Here is a 16,494-nt window from a genome sequence, read left to right on the forward strand (position 1 = left end):
GACTCCGTCTCAAAAAAAAAAAAAAAGAAATTATGAAGGGACCAGCCCTACAGGGTCTGTGGGTTTTTCTTCCCGTGTGCAGAGATGAGAGATCGTAGAAATAAAGACACAAGACAAAGAGAAGAAAAGACGGCTGGGCCCAGGGACCACTACCACCAAGGTGCAGATACTGGTAGTGGCCCCAAATACCAGGCTGCGCTGTTATTTATTGATACAAGGCAAGGGGGCAGGGTAAGGAGTGTGAGCCATCTGCAATGATAGGTAAGGTCACGTGGGTCACGTGTCCACTGGACAGGGGGCCTTTCCCTGTTTGGCAGCCGAGGCAGAGAGAGGAGACAGCTTACGCCATTATTTCTGTATTTCAGAGACTTTTAGTACTTTCACTAATTTTGCTACTGCTATCTAGAAGGCATAGCCAAGTGTACAGGATGGAACATGAAGGCGGACCGGGAGCGTGACCGCTGAAGCACAGCATCACAGGGAGACGGTTAGGCCTCCGGATAACTGCGGGCGGGCCTGACTGATGTCAGACCCTCCACAAGAGATGGTGGAGTAGAGTCTCCTCTAACTCCCCTGGGAAAGGGAGGAGACTCCCTTTCCCGGTCTGCTAAGTAAGGGGTGCTTTTTCTAGGCACTGACGCTACCGCTAGACCAAGGTCTGGTTACTAGACCAAGGTCTGCTAGGTAACCAGCGTCTTCCCAGGCGCTGACGTTACCACTAGACCAAGGAGCCCTCTAGTGGCCCTGTCCGGGCATAGCAGAAGGCTCACGCTCTTGTCTTCTGGTCACTTCTCACTGTGTCCCTTCAGCTCCTATCACTGTATGGCTTGGTTTCTCCTAGGTTATGATTGTAGAGCGAAGATTATTATAATATTGGAATAAAGAGTAATTGCTACAAGCTAATGATTAATGATATTGATATATAATCATATCTATAATCTGTATCTAGTGTAACTCTTCTTATTTGATATATTTTCTTTATTATACTGGAACAGCTTGTGCCCTTGGTCTCTTGCCTCGGCACCTGGGTGGCTTGCTGCCCACAAAATTTGCCATTGAAATAAACCTAGCGGCTGGGTGCGGTGGCTCAAGCCTGTAATCCCAGCACTTTGGGAGGCCGAGACAGGCAGATCACGAGGTCAGGAGATAGAGACCATCCTGGCTAACATGGTAAAACCCCGTCTCTACTAAAAAAAATACAAAAAACTAGCCAGGCGAGATGGCGAGCGCCTGTAGTCCCAGCTACTCGGGAGGCTGAGGCAGGAGAATGGCGTAAACCCGGGAGGCGGAGCTTGCAGTGAGCTGAGATCTGGCCACTGCGCTCCAGCCTGGGCGACAGAGCGAGACTACGTCTCAAAAAAAAAAAAAAAAATGAACCTAGTTAGTTTAACATCTCTCTTACAAGGTCACAGGACAGATCCTCTGAGGTCTTTCAGGGGCCCTCCAGGAAATCTCAAGTTAGTTTGCGATCAAGACAATGCAGTGGCTCACGCCTATAATCCCAACACTTTGGGAGTCCAAGGAGGGAGGATTGCCTGAGCCCAGGAGTCTGAGACCAGCCTGAGAAACATGCTGAGGCCCTGTCTCTACAAAAAAAAAAAAAATGAAAAATTAGCTGGGCATGGTGGTACATGTCTGTAGTCCCATGTACCCTGAAGACTGAGGCAGGGGGATCACTGGAGCCCAGGAGTTTAAGGCTGCAGTGAGCTGTAATTCTACCACTGCACTCCAGCCTCGGTAACAGAGTGAGACTCTGTCACTGAAAAAAATTTAGGCCGGGTGCGGCGGCTTATGCCTATAATCCCAGCATTTTGGGAGGGCAGATCACCTGAGATTGGGAGTTTAAGACCAGGCTGGCCAACATGGCAAAACCCCGTCTCTACTAAAAATACAAAAATTAGCTGGGTGTGGTAACGTGTGCTTGTGGTCCCAGCTACTTGGGAGGCTAAGACAGGAGAATTGCTGAAGCCTGGGAGGCAGAGGTTGCAGTGAGCCCAGATCACACCATTGCACTCCAGCCTGGGTAACAGAGCGAGACTCTGTCTCAAAAAAAAAAAAAAATTTAAAGAAACTTTATACATAAACACATTCAATGATTATGAGATCAATTCTAGCCAGCTTTGACCTCATAACGATTCTTTTCTGCAGACTTTCTTGAGGCCAGGAGTTCAAGACCAGCCTGGGAAACATAGGGATAACTTTCTGTATCCATTCACGTTTGGTTTTGTTTTGAGACAGAATCTCAGTCTGTCACCCAGGATGGAGTGTAGTGGCGAGATCTCAGTTCACTGTAGCCTCGACCTCCTCGGCTCCAGCGATCCTGCTGCCTCAGCCTCCCAAGTAGCTGGGACTACAGGCATGTACCACCACACCAGGCTAATAATTTTTGTGTTTTTTTTTTTTTTTTTATAGAAACAGGGTTTCACCAGTTACCCAGGCTTGTCTCGAATTCCTGGGCCATTGACGCTTTGTCCTATATTTTTCCTCTTTTTGTAATTTTACTTCAGGATAAAATTACATCCCTTTGTTTAACAAAAACAGTCTACATTCTTTGCATACTTTTCATATAAAAACACATCCTATTTTCCTCTCATACTTTGTATACAAAATTGTTTCCTTCATATTGTTTCTAGGAGTTTTGTTTTCATATATTGATTATAATTTTTAACCATTAGTAACCGGTTTTTTTTTTTTATTTAAGAGACAGTCTTGCTGTGTTGCCCAGGACTCACTGCACCCTTGAACTCCCGAGCTCAAGTAATTCTCCGACCTCAGCTTCCCAAAGCACTGAGATTACAGGCATGAGTCACCACGCCTGGCCATACTTGTATTTTACAGAGAAAAGTAGGAAGAAGACAACTGGAAATTGTCTGTCATTTAGCAGTTTATTAGCAAATTTTATGAATATACTATCTTATAATCTCCTTTTTATAGTACAAAAGTGCCAAGAACATGTTTGTTAACAGGCCAGAATACCTCTAGCCAGTCTGTACCATATAAAGAAGCCAAAAAGTACAAAAAGTTATGCTTAATAATGAATGTTCCAGCACTTTCTCCTGTTCAGGTATTATTTAGATATTCAATGAATGTCTATTATCTAACTTCACTTAGTGTGACTCTGAGGTTGAAAGTTACTGAAAAGATCTTGGGAGCCTTTTTAGGCCAATATATTATCAAATGCAGTTAACAAAACACAACTCACTAGTTTATATAAGAGCTAGTTCTCACTTTTTTTTTTTACTTTATTTTATATATTTTTCCTTTCCTTTTTTTTTTCCTTTTCCTTTTTTTTTTTTGTAGCGACAGGGTCTTCCTGTGCTGCCCAGGCTGGTCTTCAACTCCTAGCCTCAAGTGATCTACCTACCTTGGCCTCCCAAAGTGCTGGGATTACAGGTGTGAGCCACCACCCAGCCCTGTTTTATATTTTTATCCAAACTGTGTTTCTGGCAAATTGGGCAAATTAAGGGACACTTGCTCAGTGTGAGGGGAAGACTTTCTACCTGTATTTGTGGATATGACCTTTACGACTTGTTTTGCCCTGCTGGATGACTGACTGCATGTTTCCAGTGAGCTCAGCTGGTTGCTTTTGTGGGTCCCTGAGGCCCTGCGAGCCCCTGATGGAGCAGGAAGCCTAAAGTTCCAGGGACCGTGGGGAGTTGAGGGGCCGGAGGGGAAGAGAGAGGCCTGCAGTGGGGGCTGAGGGGTGGAGGAGGCCAGACTTGAAGGGGGTGTCTCCTTCCAGAGAAAGTAGGGGGGTGTGGAGGTGATCGGAAGGGAGAGGGCTGAGAGGAGCTAGTTTGGGGAGATCTCAGGTATCCCAAAGGAGCCACTGACTTCTGAATTATCCTTGGTAAAGTCACATCAACAAGGAACAACTGCTTGTTGTTCTTCGCAGTTTTGTTTTCATATGCTGATTAAAGTAGTGCAGAGGGCGTGATCAGCAGGGCTCCAGTAAGAAGCTCCCACGGAAGGAGCAGGAACACAGAACAGAGCGGGCAAGACAGCTCCACCAGGAGTCAGGAGTGATTCCCCTCCGGGAACGAGACGCGAGGAAGAAGAACTTCCAGCCCAGGAGGTAGGTACCGTTCAGAAGAAGCCTGGGACTCTCGGCACCTCAGAGCCTTACTCAGAATCTTAAGAAGCAATGTCTGTCCTCACTGCTGCATCTGATGTTCTTCCGGAGCATTGGGTCACAAGTCAAACTATGTCACTCCCACATGAGCAGGCAGACTGGAGATAACACGGATCGATGCGGGCTCCGGTTGTTGCATCCGAGGGTCGGTCGGATGGTGGTTCCCATCCAGATCCAAGTCCTGACCCCTGATCACAGAGAAACACAGCCAGACATTAAAGTGGTAAGGACAGAAATTATAATATTTGGTGACCAGTGACAGGAGGGGAGAGAGCCAAGCTCCCCTCCGATTTGTGCAAAGAAGTGGGGAGTGGGGAGGAAGAACAGCAGGGACTCAGGAGTGAGGAAAGTGGAAAATTACCAAAAGCAGGTAGGGAGGGTTAGCCTTGGGAAACCGATCTGGGTTTGCCACGGGGGCTTACTGAAGTCAGGCCCCCAATCCCACAGAGACTGGGAGACAGGGGCCCCGTCTTCAGGTGTTGGCTGGAACACGCAGAAAATTCTCTTGGTAGCCGTGAGTTTCTCAGGCAAGCGCTTTGAAGGGGGCTGGGATCATTTTAGGAATGTGGCCTTGAGCTGTTAGAAGCCATGTGCAGTATGGTTCACACCTGTAATCCCAGCACTTTGGGAGGCTGAGGCTGGTGAATCACTTGAGGCCAGGAGTTTAAGACCAGCCTGGGCAACGAAGCAAGACGCTGTCTCTACAAAAATAATTTTTTTAAATTAGCCAGTCACTGTGGCATGCCCCAGTGTAGTCCCAGTTACTCAGGAGGCTGAAGTGGGAGGACTGCTGGAGCCCAAGAGTTCAAGGTTGCAGCAAGCTGATTGCACCACTGCACTCCAGCCTGGGCAGCAGAGGTGATCATGCCACTGCACTCCAGTCTGGGTGGCAGAGGTGATCATGCCACTGCACTCCAGTCTGGGCGACAGAGTCCATCTCAAATAAATAAATTAATTAATTAATTTAAAAATGAAGGCCGGGCGCAGTGGCTCAAGCCTGTAATCCCAGCACTTTGGGAGGCTGAGACGGGCGGATCACGAGGTCAGGAGATCGAGACCATCCTGGCTAACACGGTGAAACCCCGTCTCTACTAAAAAATACAAAAATCTAGCCGGGCGAGGTGGCGGGCGCCTGTAGTCCCAGCTACTCGGGAGGCTGAGGCAGGAGAATGGCGTAAACCCGGGAGGCGGAGCTTGCAGTGAGCTGAGATCCCAGCCTGGGCGACAGAGCGAGACTCGGTCTCAAAAAAAAAAAAAAAAAAAATGAAGCAGCAGCAGCTTTGTTAGTGTTTGTTCAAGGACTGATAGGCCAAGGTGAGTCTCAGCTAAGAAACGTGCTCAGAGGAGCCTGGCCGGAGTGTGATGGGGGAGTCTTTGTCCAGGCTGCTGCCATGGTGGGCCTCAGGCTTCATGGCCTGGGTGCTGGGGGTGGGGCTGCCACCCAGCCTTGGGGAGAGCAATGAGGAGGTCAGATTCCATTCACACCCAGTGCGGTCTGGACGCAGGCTTGGCCTAGAGCCTGGTCCTGATGCCCGGGCTTTGTTTTTCTGTTGTTTTTTCGAGACGGTGTCTCTCTCCGTCGCCTAGGCTGGAGTGCAGTGGCGTGATCTCGGCTCACTGCACACTCCGCCTCCCGGGTTCACACCATTCTCCTGCCTCAGCCTCCTGAGTAACTGGGACTACAGGCGCCCGCCACCACGCCTGGCTCATTTTTTTATTTTTAGTAGAGGCGGGGTTTTACCATGTTGGCCAGGCTGGCACGTCACCCCACTAGGCATGCCCAGGTCCTTTCTGTCCCTCCCTAAAGGCATCCCTGTCCTTTCTGTCCCCTCCACACTGAGCCGAGCCAGCCTACGCTCTTGCCCCAGGCCTGCCCTCTGCTGGGAGCCGGGACGCTGAGCTCCTGCCGCATGAGCAGGTTGACCTGCAGGGGGCCTCCAAGCAGGTGCCAAGGCAGAATCCGATGTGACTGGGAGAACGCCCTTGAAGGATAAAGCGAATGTGCAACCACCATGCAGGTCTGGCCCGTGGAAGGGAGGGGAGGGGGCCCCGGTGGGGCCACGGTAAAGGAGTGGAGGGGCCCCACAGGCAGGGACGGCCCAGCTGGCCCCCTGGAGCTGTGGATCTGCAGGTGCAGTGCAGCCTCTTGCCTCTCTCAGCCCAGCCCAGCCCTTGCATCCGCCTCTTGGTGTGTCTGTAAAGACAAAGTCCCCGTGGTCCCTGCAGCACCTGGCTTGAAGCAGGTGTGCAGCCCGTGTGAAAGTCTTCCCTTTAGCTCTTAAGTATTGAGTCAAAAAAAAGAAAAAAAGCCTTCCCCTGAGCCTGGGGGCCTGGCCCCACTGAGGATACCAGCAGGCAGGGGAGGCTACAGGAGTCTGTCCTCTGCCTGGCCCTCTGACCTTCCATTCTGACCCCTTCCCTTCCACACCAGCCCCTTTCCCCATGTAGGGTGCAGTCTTGTTGCAACTGCTCACCTCTGCCATGGTCGGGTGAGAGCAGCCACGGACAATGTGTGTGCAATTGTGTGTTTTTTGTTTTGTTTTGTTTTGTTTTGAGACGCATTCCCACTCTTATCGCCCAGGCTGGAGTGTAATGGCGCGATATCAGCTCACTGCAACCTCCACCTCCTGAGTTCAAGCGATTCTCCTGCCTCAGCCTCCCAAGTAGCTGGGATTACAGGCATGCACCACCATGCCCGGCTAATTTTGTAGTTTTAGTAGAGACTGGGGTTTCACCATGTTGGTCAGGCTGTTCTTGAACTCCTGACCTCAGGTGATCCACCCGCCTCAGCCTCCCAAAGTGCTGGGATTACAGACGTGAGCCACCACGCCTGGTTGACTGTGCATTCTGATAAAGCTTCATTTATAGAAATAGCAGCTAGGCCCCTCACAGGGTGCCCAGGGCAGGTGCACTGTCTCACCTCTTCTCAGGTGTCATGGGGCGAGAGGTTAGTCCTCTGCCTCCTCTGTCCTCTCTGCAGGTTGGAGAAATGACACATTCTTATACTCGGGAGTATGAGACAGTAGCAGGAGGGGGACACTCCCAGAGTGCTGCCAGAGAGAGGCGAGGCCCCATCTGGATTTGATGGCATTTGTATTGTGGTGTTGGTAGATGGTGGTGGTGGTGTTTTAGAGACAGTGTCTCTGTTGCCCAGGCTGGAGTGCCGTGGTGCAATCACAGCTCACTGCAGGCTCCAACTCCTGGTCCCAAACAATCCTCCCACTTCAGCCTCCTGAGTAGCTGCAGCTACAGGCACGCCGCCATGCCTGGCTCGATGGGTATTTTGTGGCCATTAAACTTCTGGTCATTCCTTTAGATTCCCAGAGGCTGGATGGAGATGAGTGGCCAGCCCCTGGGTCCACAGATGAGCATGGGGCCAGGCTGCAGCCTGTGGGATCTCCCAGGCCGGCCTCCAGGTGTCCTCTCAGCCTGTCCACAGGCCCTGCCCAAGCGTGTGGCCTACTTGGTGCTGCCCGACTTGTCTTTAAGCACCTGTACTGGCTCTCCCTGGATTACTGGATCGCAATCAAATCCCCTGCCAGAATCCTGGTCCCCCTTTATCACACCGGATCAGCCCCGAAGGGCAGGGCTGCTTGCAGCAGTTCCGGCCTTTGCTGGGAGGTTTCCAGCCCTGTTGAGCAAGTCTCAGGCAGGGCCCTCTGCAGCCTCCATGGGGGACCTGTGTGCAGAGCAGGGCTGCCCCTGTGTGTAAACGCTGAGAACTGGCCTTCCTGTCACCTGTGTCCTGTTTGTCATCACGCCTGTGGCTCTACGCTTGTCTCCCCAACTGGGCCACCAGCCCTGTGAGGGCAGAATGAGGCATGTCCAAGCCACAGTGACTCTCAGTGTGCAGGGGGCTGTTAGCATTGGTTCTGTGTTCTGGAATAGCGAGGACATTGTGCCCCAAATGGCCAGTGGTTTTTCCGGGGATCGCTGCCGCCGCATGTTGGCCCCCTATGGAGAACAGAGGATGCACAGCCGTTTCAGGACACAACCTGAGGTCTCCTGAGCTTGCTGTGCAGCCCAGTCTTTCTCTCCGTGACCCCTGGTAGCTGTCTTTCTCCTCCCTGGAGGAGGAGAAAGACACTTTCCTGAGCAGGAAGATGTGGGTGAATAGAGACCAAAGTGTCAGTCACTCTTCAGACAGAGGTGATAGCAGAATGAGCAAAACTGACGGACCCCAGATCTTTGCAAAGGGAGCAAAGTCAGTTTCTAGCTATCTTTTTTTTTTTTTTTTTGAGATGGAGTCTCACTCTGCCGCCCAGGCTGGAGTACAGTGGTGCAATCTCACCTCACTGCAACTGCCTCCCGGGTTCAAGTGATTCTCCTGCCTCAGCCTCCCGAGTAACTGGGACTACAGGCACACGCCACCATGCCCAGCTAATTTTTGTATTTTTAGTAGAGAGAGGGTTTCACCATGTTGGCTAGGATGGTCTTGTTCTTTTTTTTTTTTTTTTTTTTTTTTTTTCTCGCTCTGTCACCCAGGCTGGAGTGCAGTGGCGCAATCTCGGCTCCCTACAACCTCTACCTCCTGGGTTCAAGCTATTCTCCTGCCTCAGCCTCCTGAGCAGCTGGGACTAACAGGTGCTCACCACCACGCCTGGCTAATTTTTGTATTTTTAGTAGAGACAGGGTTTCACCATATTGGCCGGGCTATCTCAAAATCCTGACCTTGTGATCTGCCCGCCTCAGCCTCCCAAAGTGCTGGGATTACAGGTATAAGCCACCACACCAGTCTTGCTGGGTCATATGGTAGTTCTGTGTTTAACTTTTTTTTATTTTTATTTTTTGTGGGTTTTTAAGAATTTTTAAATATTTGTGGGTACATAGCATGTTTAAATTTTTTTTTTTTTTTTGAGACGGGGTCTTGCTCTGTTGCCCAGGCTGGAGTGCAGTGGTAGGATCACAGCTCACTGCAGCCTCAACCTCCTGGGCTCATGTGATCCTCCCGCTTCAGCCTCCCAAGTATCTGGGACTACAGGTACGGACCGCCATGCCTGGCTAATTTTTAAGTTTTCTGTAGAGATGGGGTCTTGCCATGTTGCCTAGACTGGTATGGAACTCCTGGGATTAAGCAATCCTCCCGTCCCAACCTCCCAAAGTGCTGGAATTACAGTCGTGAGCCACCAGGTCTGACCACATGTTTAACTTTTTGAAGAACTACCAAACTGTTTTCCACAGCAGTCACACCAGCAATGCCAGAGGGTTTCAATTTCATCACATCCTTGCTAACACTTGTTATTTTCCTTAAAAAAAAAAAAAAGCCAGCTGGGCACAGTGGCTCATGCCTGTAATCCCAGCAGTTTGGGAGGCAGAGGGGGTGGAGCGCTTGAGCTCAGGAGACCAGCCTGGGCAAAATATCGAGAACCCACCTCCACCCCATCTCTACCAAAAAAAAAAAAAAAAGTCGGTTGTAGGGGGTGGTGCACATCTGTCATCCCAGCTACTTGTGGGGGCTGAGGCAGGAGGATCCCTTGAGCCCAGGAGGTCGAGGCTGTAGTGAACTGTGATCACGCCACTGCACTCCAGGCTGGGCAACAGAGTGAGACCCTGTCTCAAAAAAACAAAACAAAAAAAAGCACATTTCAAACCTACACAAAAGCAGAGAGGATTCCCCTCGGTCCTCCGGCCTGCACCCCCGCCCCACCACAGGGGCATTCAAAACTGTTTCTTGTTGCCTCTCTGTAAGGTAAGGGGGACTCTTGACGCTCCCCAGACCACGCAGCCAAAGTAGGGTGATAGGATCACGGGGTCCCAAGTCAGACACTGAGCTGGCATGCCCACTCCCGAGTCCTGGGACCCCAAACTAAAGGAGCTGTTCCTTTTCCCCATGGAGGGCTGACTGGGCAAAATCCCAGCGCTGGGAACATCTGAGCAGCTCTGAGTGGCGTGGGTGGGTTTCTACCTGACTTTCTTTAAAGGGAGGCCTGATTCTCGGCTTTTCAGGACCTGCCCTCTGTTTCCTCACTTATCTGCTCTTTCGTCCTGTGAAACTGGGCAGTGGCCAGTGACAGCGCAGGGTCAGCCCTTGGATGGTCAGGTGAGCGTGATCCCACCCTCTTCCGTGGCTGGGTGGGCGTGATCCCAAAGTCACTTGGATGTGGTCCCGCCTCCCTCCCGGCCTGGTGGGCGGGGCCTCCCCTTCTGCACCAGCTGGGCTAAGCAGAGAGGAGGGTGGGCTGGGAGGGTCGGAGCGGAGGTGGTTAGCCTGGGAGAGGCCGTTGGGAGGTGGGGTGGACAGGGGCCAGGGCTCTGTTGGTGGCCTGGGGCAGCCAGTCCTCCTGCTCTGGGCGTCAGTACCTCACACTCACAAGGGAATCCCAGCACTGGAGGGCCTTGTGAGGTGGCCGTGGGCACTGTGGCCCCCAGGCGCTGCGGCCCCCAGGTGCTGCATGGGGGCCTGGGCGTGTTGGCCTTTGAGCCTTTGGTCTTCAGCTTCCCCAGCCTCCATGGCTCTTGGCCATTGGGACCCAGTTGGCCTTTGAGCCTTTGGCCTTGAGCTTCCCCAGCCTCCATGGCTCTTGGCCATTGGGACCCAGTTGGCCTTTGAGCCTTTGGCCTTGAGCACTTCCCTAGCCCCCATGGCTCTTGGCCAATGGGGTCAAGTTGACCGCAGAGCCGCTGGCAGGTGGGACAGGTGGGCACTTGGTGCCTCCTCGCACCAGCTGGGCCCATCCTGCAGAGTGGAGTGGGCAGGTCCCTCCTGCCGGGCAAAGGAAGAGGGCTTCAGGGCCCCTCTCTGCTGTGGCCTCCTCCCCTCTGCTGCCTCCCACTTGGCCCTAGGGGACACTGCTTGCAAATTTATGAACAGATGAACCTAGAGATTAGAGATTCAAAAACCAAATTCTTACACAATTCAAGTATTATGCAGATTTGGATTTATAATTTGGGACTCCAAGGTCTGCCAGGTAATTTGCTGTTTCAGCAGAATAGCCCTTTTAATTTGGGGTGTTTATTTCTAACACTTACTGTTTTTTAAATATGGAGAGTAAACAAAATGGCCCATTATCTGACCACACAAATATTAGTAGTAGTCATTATAGATAAGTAAACTATAGCAGATAAATAGTAGTAAACCAAGCAACAAGGTGTGTCATAGGAAATCCCCACCGTGAAGAAAGGAGCAAGGTGGAAAGTTCTGGCTGCTTCAGGTCTGCATGGTCCCTCTCCACCATGGTTCCCTGTCATCTTCCTGCCAGAATAAGGACACTGTCCTTAGGGAAGTGCCATCTCCTGTTTTTTCCCCACGAGCCCTGTGGGCACGTCCTGCCCTGCAGGGAAATACAGTGGGCCACGGGTTTCCCTACAGGCGTGGGACCCTTCCCCAGGGTAGCAGCAGAAGGCGGCACGATTCACACTCCTGCACCTGTGGACAGGGGCACCCCCACTGGCACTGAGCCCTGCACCAGTTTCCATCACCTGCTTGGGGCTCTGGCCTTTGGCCTTTTCCTGTGAGCCATATATTGGCCACTGTGACCCATCTGTTTCATCATCTTTTTCTTACTGGTTTGTGTATGTTCTTGGTAAACTAGCCCTTGGTCTTACACAACATTTCCAAGTTACTAAAGATTCTTCAGGGGAAATACAACTTAAGCAAAGTGGTTCCCTCTTCGTGTGGTTCACGAGGTGCAGGTGCTCACAGGGCAGTGCGGACAGGGACTGGGAGACTGCCCCTGGGGTCTCTGGCTGGGTGACACTAGTAGGGATGTCGCTTGGCCTCTCTGAGGCCTTCTGCTGTCTCTTCTGAGGCCAGAAAGCTGAAGCACTGCCTTCACCCTGCTAGGGAAGGCTCAGGCCAGGCTAGCCCTGTCCGGAGAAGGGGCTCAGATATCTGGACCTTGGTCATGGCCAGGTTAGGGTTTCTGTTGATGATTATCCAAAGGCAAAATTGATTTCCACAGAAATAACATCTGCTTTGCTGCTGAGCTCACAGAAAGAGACCCCAGACCCTTCCCGCAGTCAGAGGGCTGGAACCTGCTCGGAGGCGCTTTGAAGGTGAGTTGGCCAGTGGAAGCTGGGGCAGTGCCAGGGTGGGTACAGATTCCAGCCCGGTGCATTTGCACAGGTCTGCTGGGCACACGTCCACTCTGCCTGTGTAAACAGGCCACGTGGTGGGAAATCCCCTAGAAGCCTGGTGTCCACATGGCCTCCCCCTAGGGCGGAGCCTCTGCTTCCCTGTTCTCTTCTGCTCTGTCCTCTGGTGCCCTGAGGCTGGCCTCCAGGGGTGTCCCCTCTGTGGCCCTGGGCCTGCCTCCTCGCCTGGGTGTGCCTTTCTAAAACGGAGCGTCCAGCGGAGATTGGGACCCCCTATGCCACTGGGAGTCCAGGGCCCCATCCCAGAAAGATCTCTGAGTGACCACAGGGGCCCTAGAGGAAGTTTCCTTGTGTCCTTCCCATTTTAGGGTCTGTGACCTGAACCCCTGGGCTTCTGATTCAGGCCTCCTGTGCTCTGCTCTCTGCCTGCTGGGTTCCCTCACCAGGCTTCTGTCTGTCTGGTTCCCAGGCTACCTGCCTGGAGGGTCACACCAGGAGGATTTCAAACAGGTTTCAAGTGGGGTCACTTGCTATTTCACTGTGCCCCACGAGGTACACTGTGGTGGGCAGCAGGGCTGGCCTTTCTCATCTGGGACATGCCACATGTTGCCGTCCGCAAGGGGAGTGGTGAGTGGGTCTGTCCTGGTGTTCCTGGCCTGGGGACTGCCAGTGTCCTTATTTGGACACTCAATGAAAGGGACACACGAATCCCTGGGGCGTCCAGAGCATGGGTGACCAGCATGGGTTCACCACATGAGGCTGAGGGGCTGCACCACACAGCCTCTCTTTGGGCAACCCCTCACTACCCCCCACTCCGGGCCATGGGGCTTCCCTGCCCCTGGGTGTCCTCTAAGCCAGCTGGGAGACAGCAGCCTGGGTCCACATCTGCTTCTGTATTCTGTGTGGTTTTAGAGGATCCCTGGGCTGCCTGGGGAAGCGCCCAGGGCCAGGGAGTGTGACCTGCAGGCTCCACACAGGACTGCCAGAGGCACACACCTGCTCTGTCCGCCCGAGGGCACCCGAGGGCACGAGAAGGCTGGCTCCCTGGCGCTGACACGTCAGGCAACTGAGGACATGGCTGGCTTCTCTGAACCTTGCCCCTCTGTGAACACAAGGGGGCAATGGTGGCACTCCAAGCTGAGGGGCATGTGGGTGCAGCAGGAAGAGCACAGAGCACTGGCGCCCCTCCCCTCCCGCCCTGCAGATGCTGGAGGCCCCGCCTCTGCTGCTGCTGGCCGCTGTGTTCCTGGGCCTGGTGCTGGTGGTGCTGCTGTTGATTGTGAGGCGCTGGGGCTGGGGCCTGTGCCTTATCTGCTGGAACGAGTTCGTCCTGCAGCCCATCCGCAACCTGCTCATGGGTGACACCAAGGAGCAGCGCATCCTGCACCACGTGCTGCAACATGCGGAGCCTGGGAACGCACAGAGCGTGCTGGAGGCCATCGACACCTACTGCCAGCAGAAGGAGTGGGCCATGAACGTGGGTGACAAGAAAGGTGGGGTCCCGGCCGGCAGGTGCTGAGGTCTGGGACAGGGACCCAGGACCAGGCATCAAAGCCCTTACCGGAGAAGCTGTTATCACCCCGTTTCCAGGGGGCTGGGAACCCTGGGATATGCCCAGATAGGGCTGGGGGGTTCCTCTGGAGTCCCAGGGTGCCAGGGTCCCTGATGATTCCTCCAGGCCCTGCTGCCTGCGCCCCAGGACAACAGGCCCCCACACAGGGTCTGACGGTGGTGCAGTTCCCCTTGAATTCTGCCCTGGCCACCATGGGACCTGCCTGGGGACCAGTCAGACAGGTTCTCCTGGGCCCGCCCCCGCCTGGACTCCAGCCTGGGGCACAGGATGTGCTGCCGGACTCAGGGAGTTACTCAGGCAACTAGTGCTGCCCTGGGGTGCCAAGCGGGGCGGGTGGTTCGGGGTTTCAGAGAGGGCAGCTCTGTGTTAGGACACGCTGGGGCCAGCCAGGAAGAGTGGAACAGATAGGGACCAGCGTGGGCATAGAGGCTAAGGGACCATGGGAGCTCCAAGGGTGCTCACAGTGGGGACCAGGTCCTTGGAGCTGGGGACACCAGGGAGGTAAAAGACCCCTCCAGCAGGTAGGGAGGGCGGGCAGAGGAGGGCCAGAGGCCAGACATTTGGGAGGGGCTGTTGCTGTTTGGGAGAGGTAGGGGGCCGTGCCTAGGGATCGAAGTTCCCCTCCCTCCGCCTGTGCTCACCTCTTCCATGTCCCCCACCCTGCACAGGCAAGATCGTGGATGCCGTGATTCAGGAGCACCAGCCCTCCATGCTGCTGGAGCTGGGGGCCTACTGTGGCTACTCAGCTGTGCGCATGGCCCGCCTGCTGTCACCGGGTGCGAGGCTGCTCACCATCGAGATCAACCCTGACTGCGCCGCCATCACCCAGCGGATGGTGGATTTCGCTGGCGTGCAGGACAAGGTGCGCATGCCCGACCCGCTGTCAGACCTGGAAGAAGGGCCAGGGCTGCGGGCGGGGAGGGCCTGGTTCACACCACGTTCATTGAAAACCTACTGTCACCAGGCCCCTCAGTGCCTCCCAGCCTGGGGCTGAGGAAGGACCCCCCAGCAGCTCGGTGAGGGTGGTCTCACAGCTCTGGGGAAACGGCCAAGGTGGCACGAGGAGGGGCAGGGACATAGGGGGGCCATGTCACCCCAGAACCCTACAGAAAACTGATGAATGCTTGTATGGGTGTGTAGGGACGGCCTCCTGTCTGTGTGGGCGTGGGCACTGACAGGCGCTGTTGTATCGGTGTGTAGGGGCGGCTTCCTGTGTGGGTGTGGGCACTGACAGGCGCTGTTGTATGGGTGTGTAGGGGTGGCCTCCTGTCTGTGTGGGCACTGACAGGCGCTGTTGTATGGGTGTGTAGGGGTGGCGTCCTGTGTGGGCGTGGGCACTGACAGACGCTGTTGTATGGGTGTGCAGGGACGGCCTCCTGTCTGTGTGGGCGTGGGCACTGACAGGCGCTGTTGTATGGGTGTGCAGGGACAGCCTCCTGTCTGTGTGGGCGTGGGCACTGACAGGCACTGTTCCAGGTCACCGTTGTGGTTGGGGCGTCGCAGGACATCATCCCCCAGCTGAAGAAGAAGTATGATGTGGACACGCTGGACATGGTCTTCCTCGACCACTGGAAGGACCGGTACCTGCCAGACACGCTTCTCCTGGAGGTGAGTCCCAACCAGGATGGCCTCTGTGCCAGCTGCTGCCCAGGGCCCATTAGATCAGCCTCAGCCTCTCCAAAGAGCCAGGCACCCCAGCAGAGCCCTGTGCAGACAGAGCTTGCTCTGGAGGCACCACCTGAGGTCCAGGAGTGTGGGGGACTGAGGAGGCCCTGAGGTGGGTGGGGAGCCGGGCCAGGGACCTGGCTGCTTGGCCTGTTGGGAACTAGGGAGCCAGCCTGCCCGTGCAGGTGCAAAATGGGTGGCAGAAGTGGGGTGCACACCCCAGACCAGATACCAGGGCAGAAAAGGCACAGGACCAAGGAGATGGAGTGGGGAAGGGCCGCTCCGGGCTGGCCTGCTCTCCCCCAAGCAAGCCAGTGCTCGTGCAAAGAAAGCACGTGTCTCTTGCAGAGCTTCCTCCCGAGGCCCCATCTTGTGCATTCCCCCAACCCAGCCCCACTGACGAGGACCCTGAGTTTCCTTAGTGAGGCCTGGTAGCGGGTGGGGCTGTCCTCGCTTCCCTGAGGGGCGTGGGGCACTGGTGGCCCTTCACAGACTGATGCTTAAGGAGCCTCACATCAATGACACACTGCCCCACCCCTCCCTGGTGGTCAGCGACACTGAGTGGCTCTGTGATCCTCCACTGGGCTTGGGACACCCACCCTCACAGCCTCCCCACCTGCTCATCTGCAGCTCTCCCAGAAACCGGACACTGCCGTTAGCAGCAGGACTAGGAGCATAAGGGGCATAGCCCCCATGCCTGGTTAGGTAGGGCCACTGGATTGGAAGGAACCAGCACTAGCAGAAGCCTGAGGTGTGAAAGGGCAGAGAATGTTCCAGAACAATGGGAGTCAGGGCACACAGGACTTTGGGGAGGTGAGGGTTAGACCTGTCTTCTGGAGCTGGGCTCAGGGGCTCATGCCCGTAATCCCTGCACTTTGGGAGGCTATGGCAGGAGGAGTGCTTGAGGCCAGGAGTTCGAGACCAGCCTGAGCAACATGGCCTCCCCCCCCCCAAAAGAATATATATATATATATTAGATGGAGTATTGCTCTGTCACCAGGCTGGAGTGCAGTGGCACAATCTCCGCTTACTGCAACCTCTGCCTCTTGGTTTCAAGTGATTACCCTGCCTCAGCCTCCTGAGTAGCTGG

At 54.4% G+C, this 16,494-nt stretch overlaps 1 protein-coding gene across 4 annotated transcripts in view; it reads left to right on the plus strand.

Moving 5' to 3' along the window:
- Positions 1 to 3,937: 3,937 nt before the first annotated feature.
- Positions 3,938 to 16,494, plus strand: part of COMT (catechol-O-methyltransferase) — a 16,459-nt gene continuing 3,902 nt past the window's right edge. Inside the window, exons 1-5 of one of the 4 annotated variants that reach the window (XM_011986027.1) lie at positions 3,938 to 4,075; positions 12,034 to 12,127; positions 13,371 to 13,659; positions 14,408 to 14,601; positions 15,216 to 15,347. In XM_011986027.1, the coding sequence (XP_011841417.1) occupies positions 13,371 to 13,659; positions 14,408 to 14,601; positions 15,216 to 15,347 (615 nt within the window). In that variant the 5' untranslated portion in view covers positions 3,938 to 4,075; positions 12,034 to 12,127. Of the gene's footprint in view, positions 4,076 to 4,212; positions 4,356 to 12,031; positions 12,128 to 12,534; positions 12,719 to 13,370; positions 13,660 to 14,407; positions 14,602 to 15,215; positions 15,352 to 16,494 lie in introns of those variants that run through there. The other 3 variants (XM_011986029.1, XM_011986026.1, XM_011986028.1) reach the window with 3 other exon arrangements.

The sequence above is a fragment of the Mandrillus leucophaeus genome, unplaced genomic scaffold (genome assembly GCF_000951045.1).
Source record: "Mandrillus leucophaeus isolate KB7577 unplaced genomic scaffold, Mleu.le_1.0 Scaffold291, whole genome shotgun sequence".
NCBI classification, from domain to species: Eukaryota; Metazoa; Chordata; class Mammalia; order Primates; family Cercopithecidae; genus Mandrillus; species Mandrillus leucophaeus.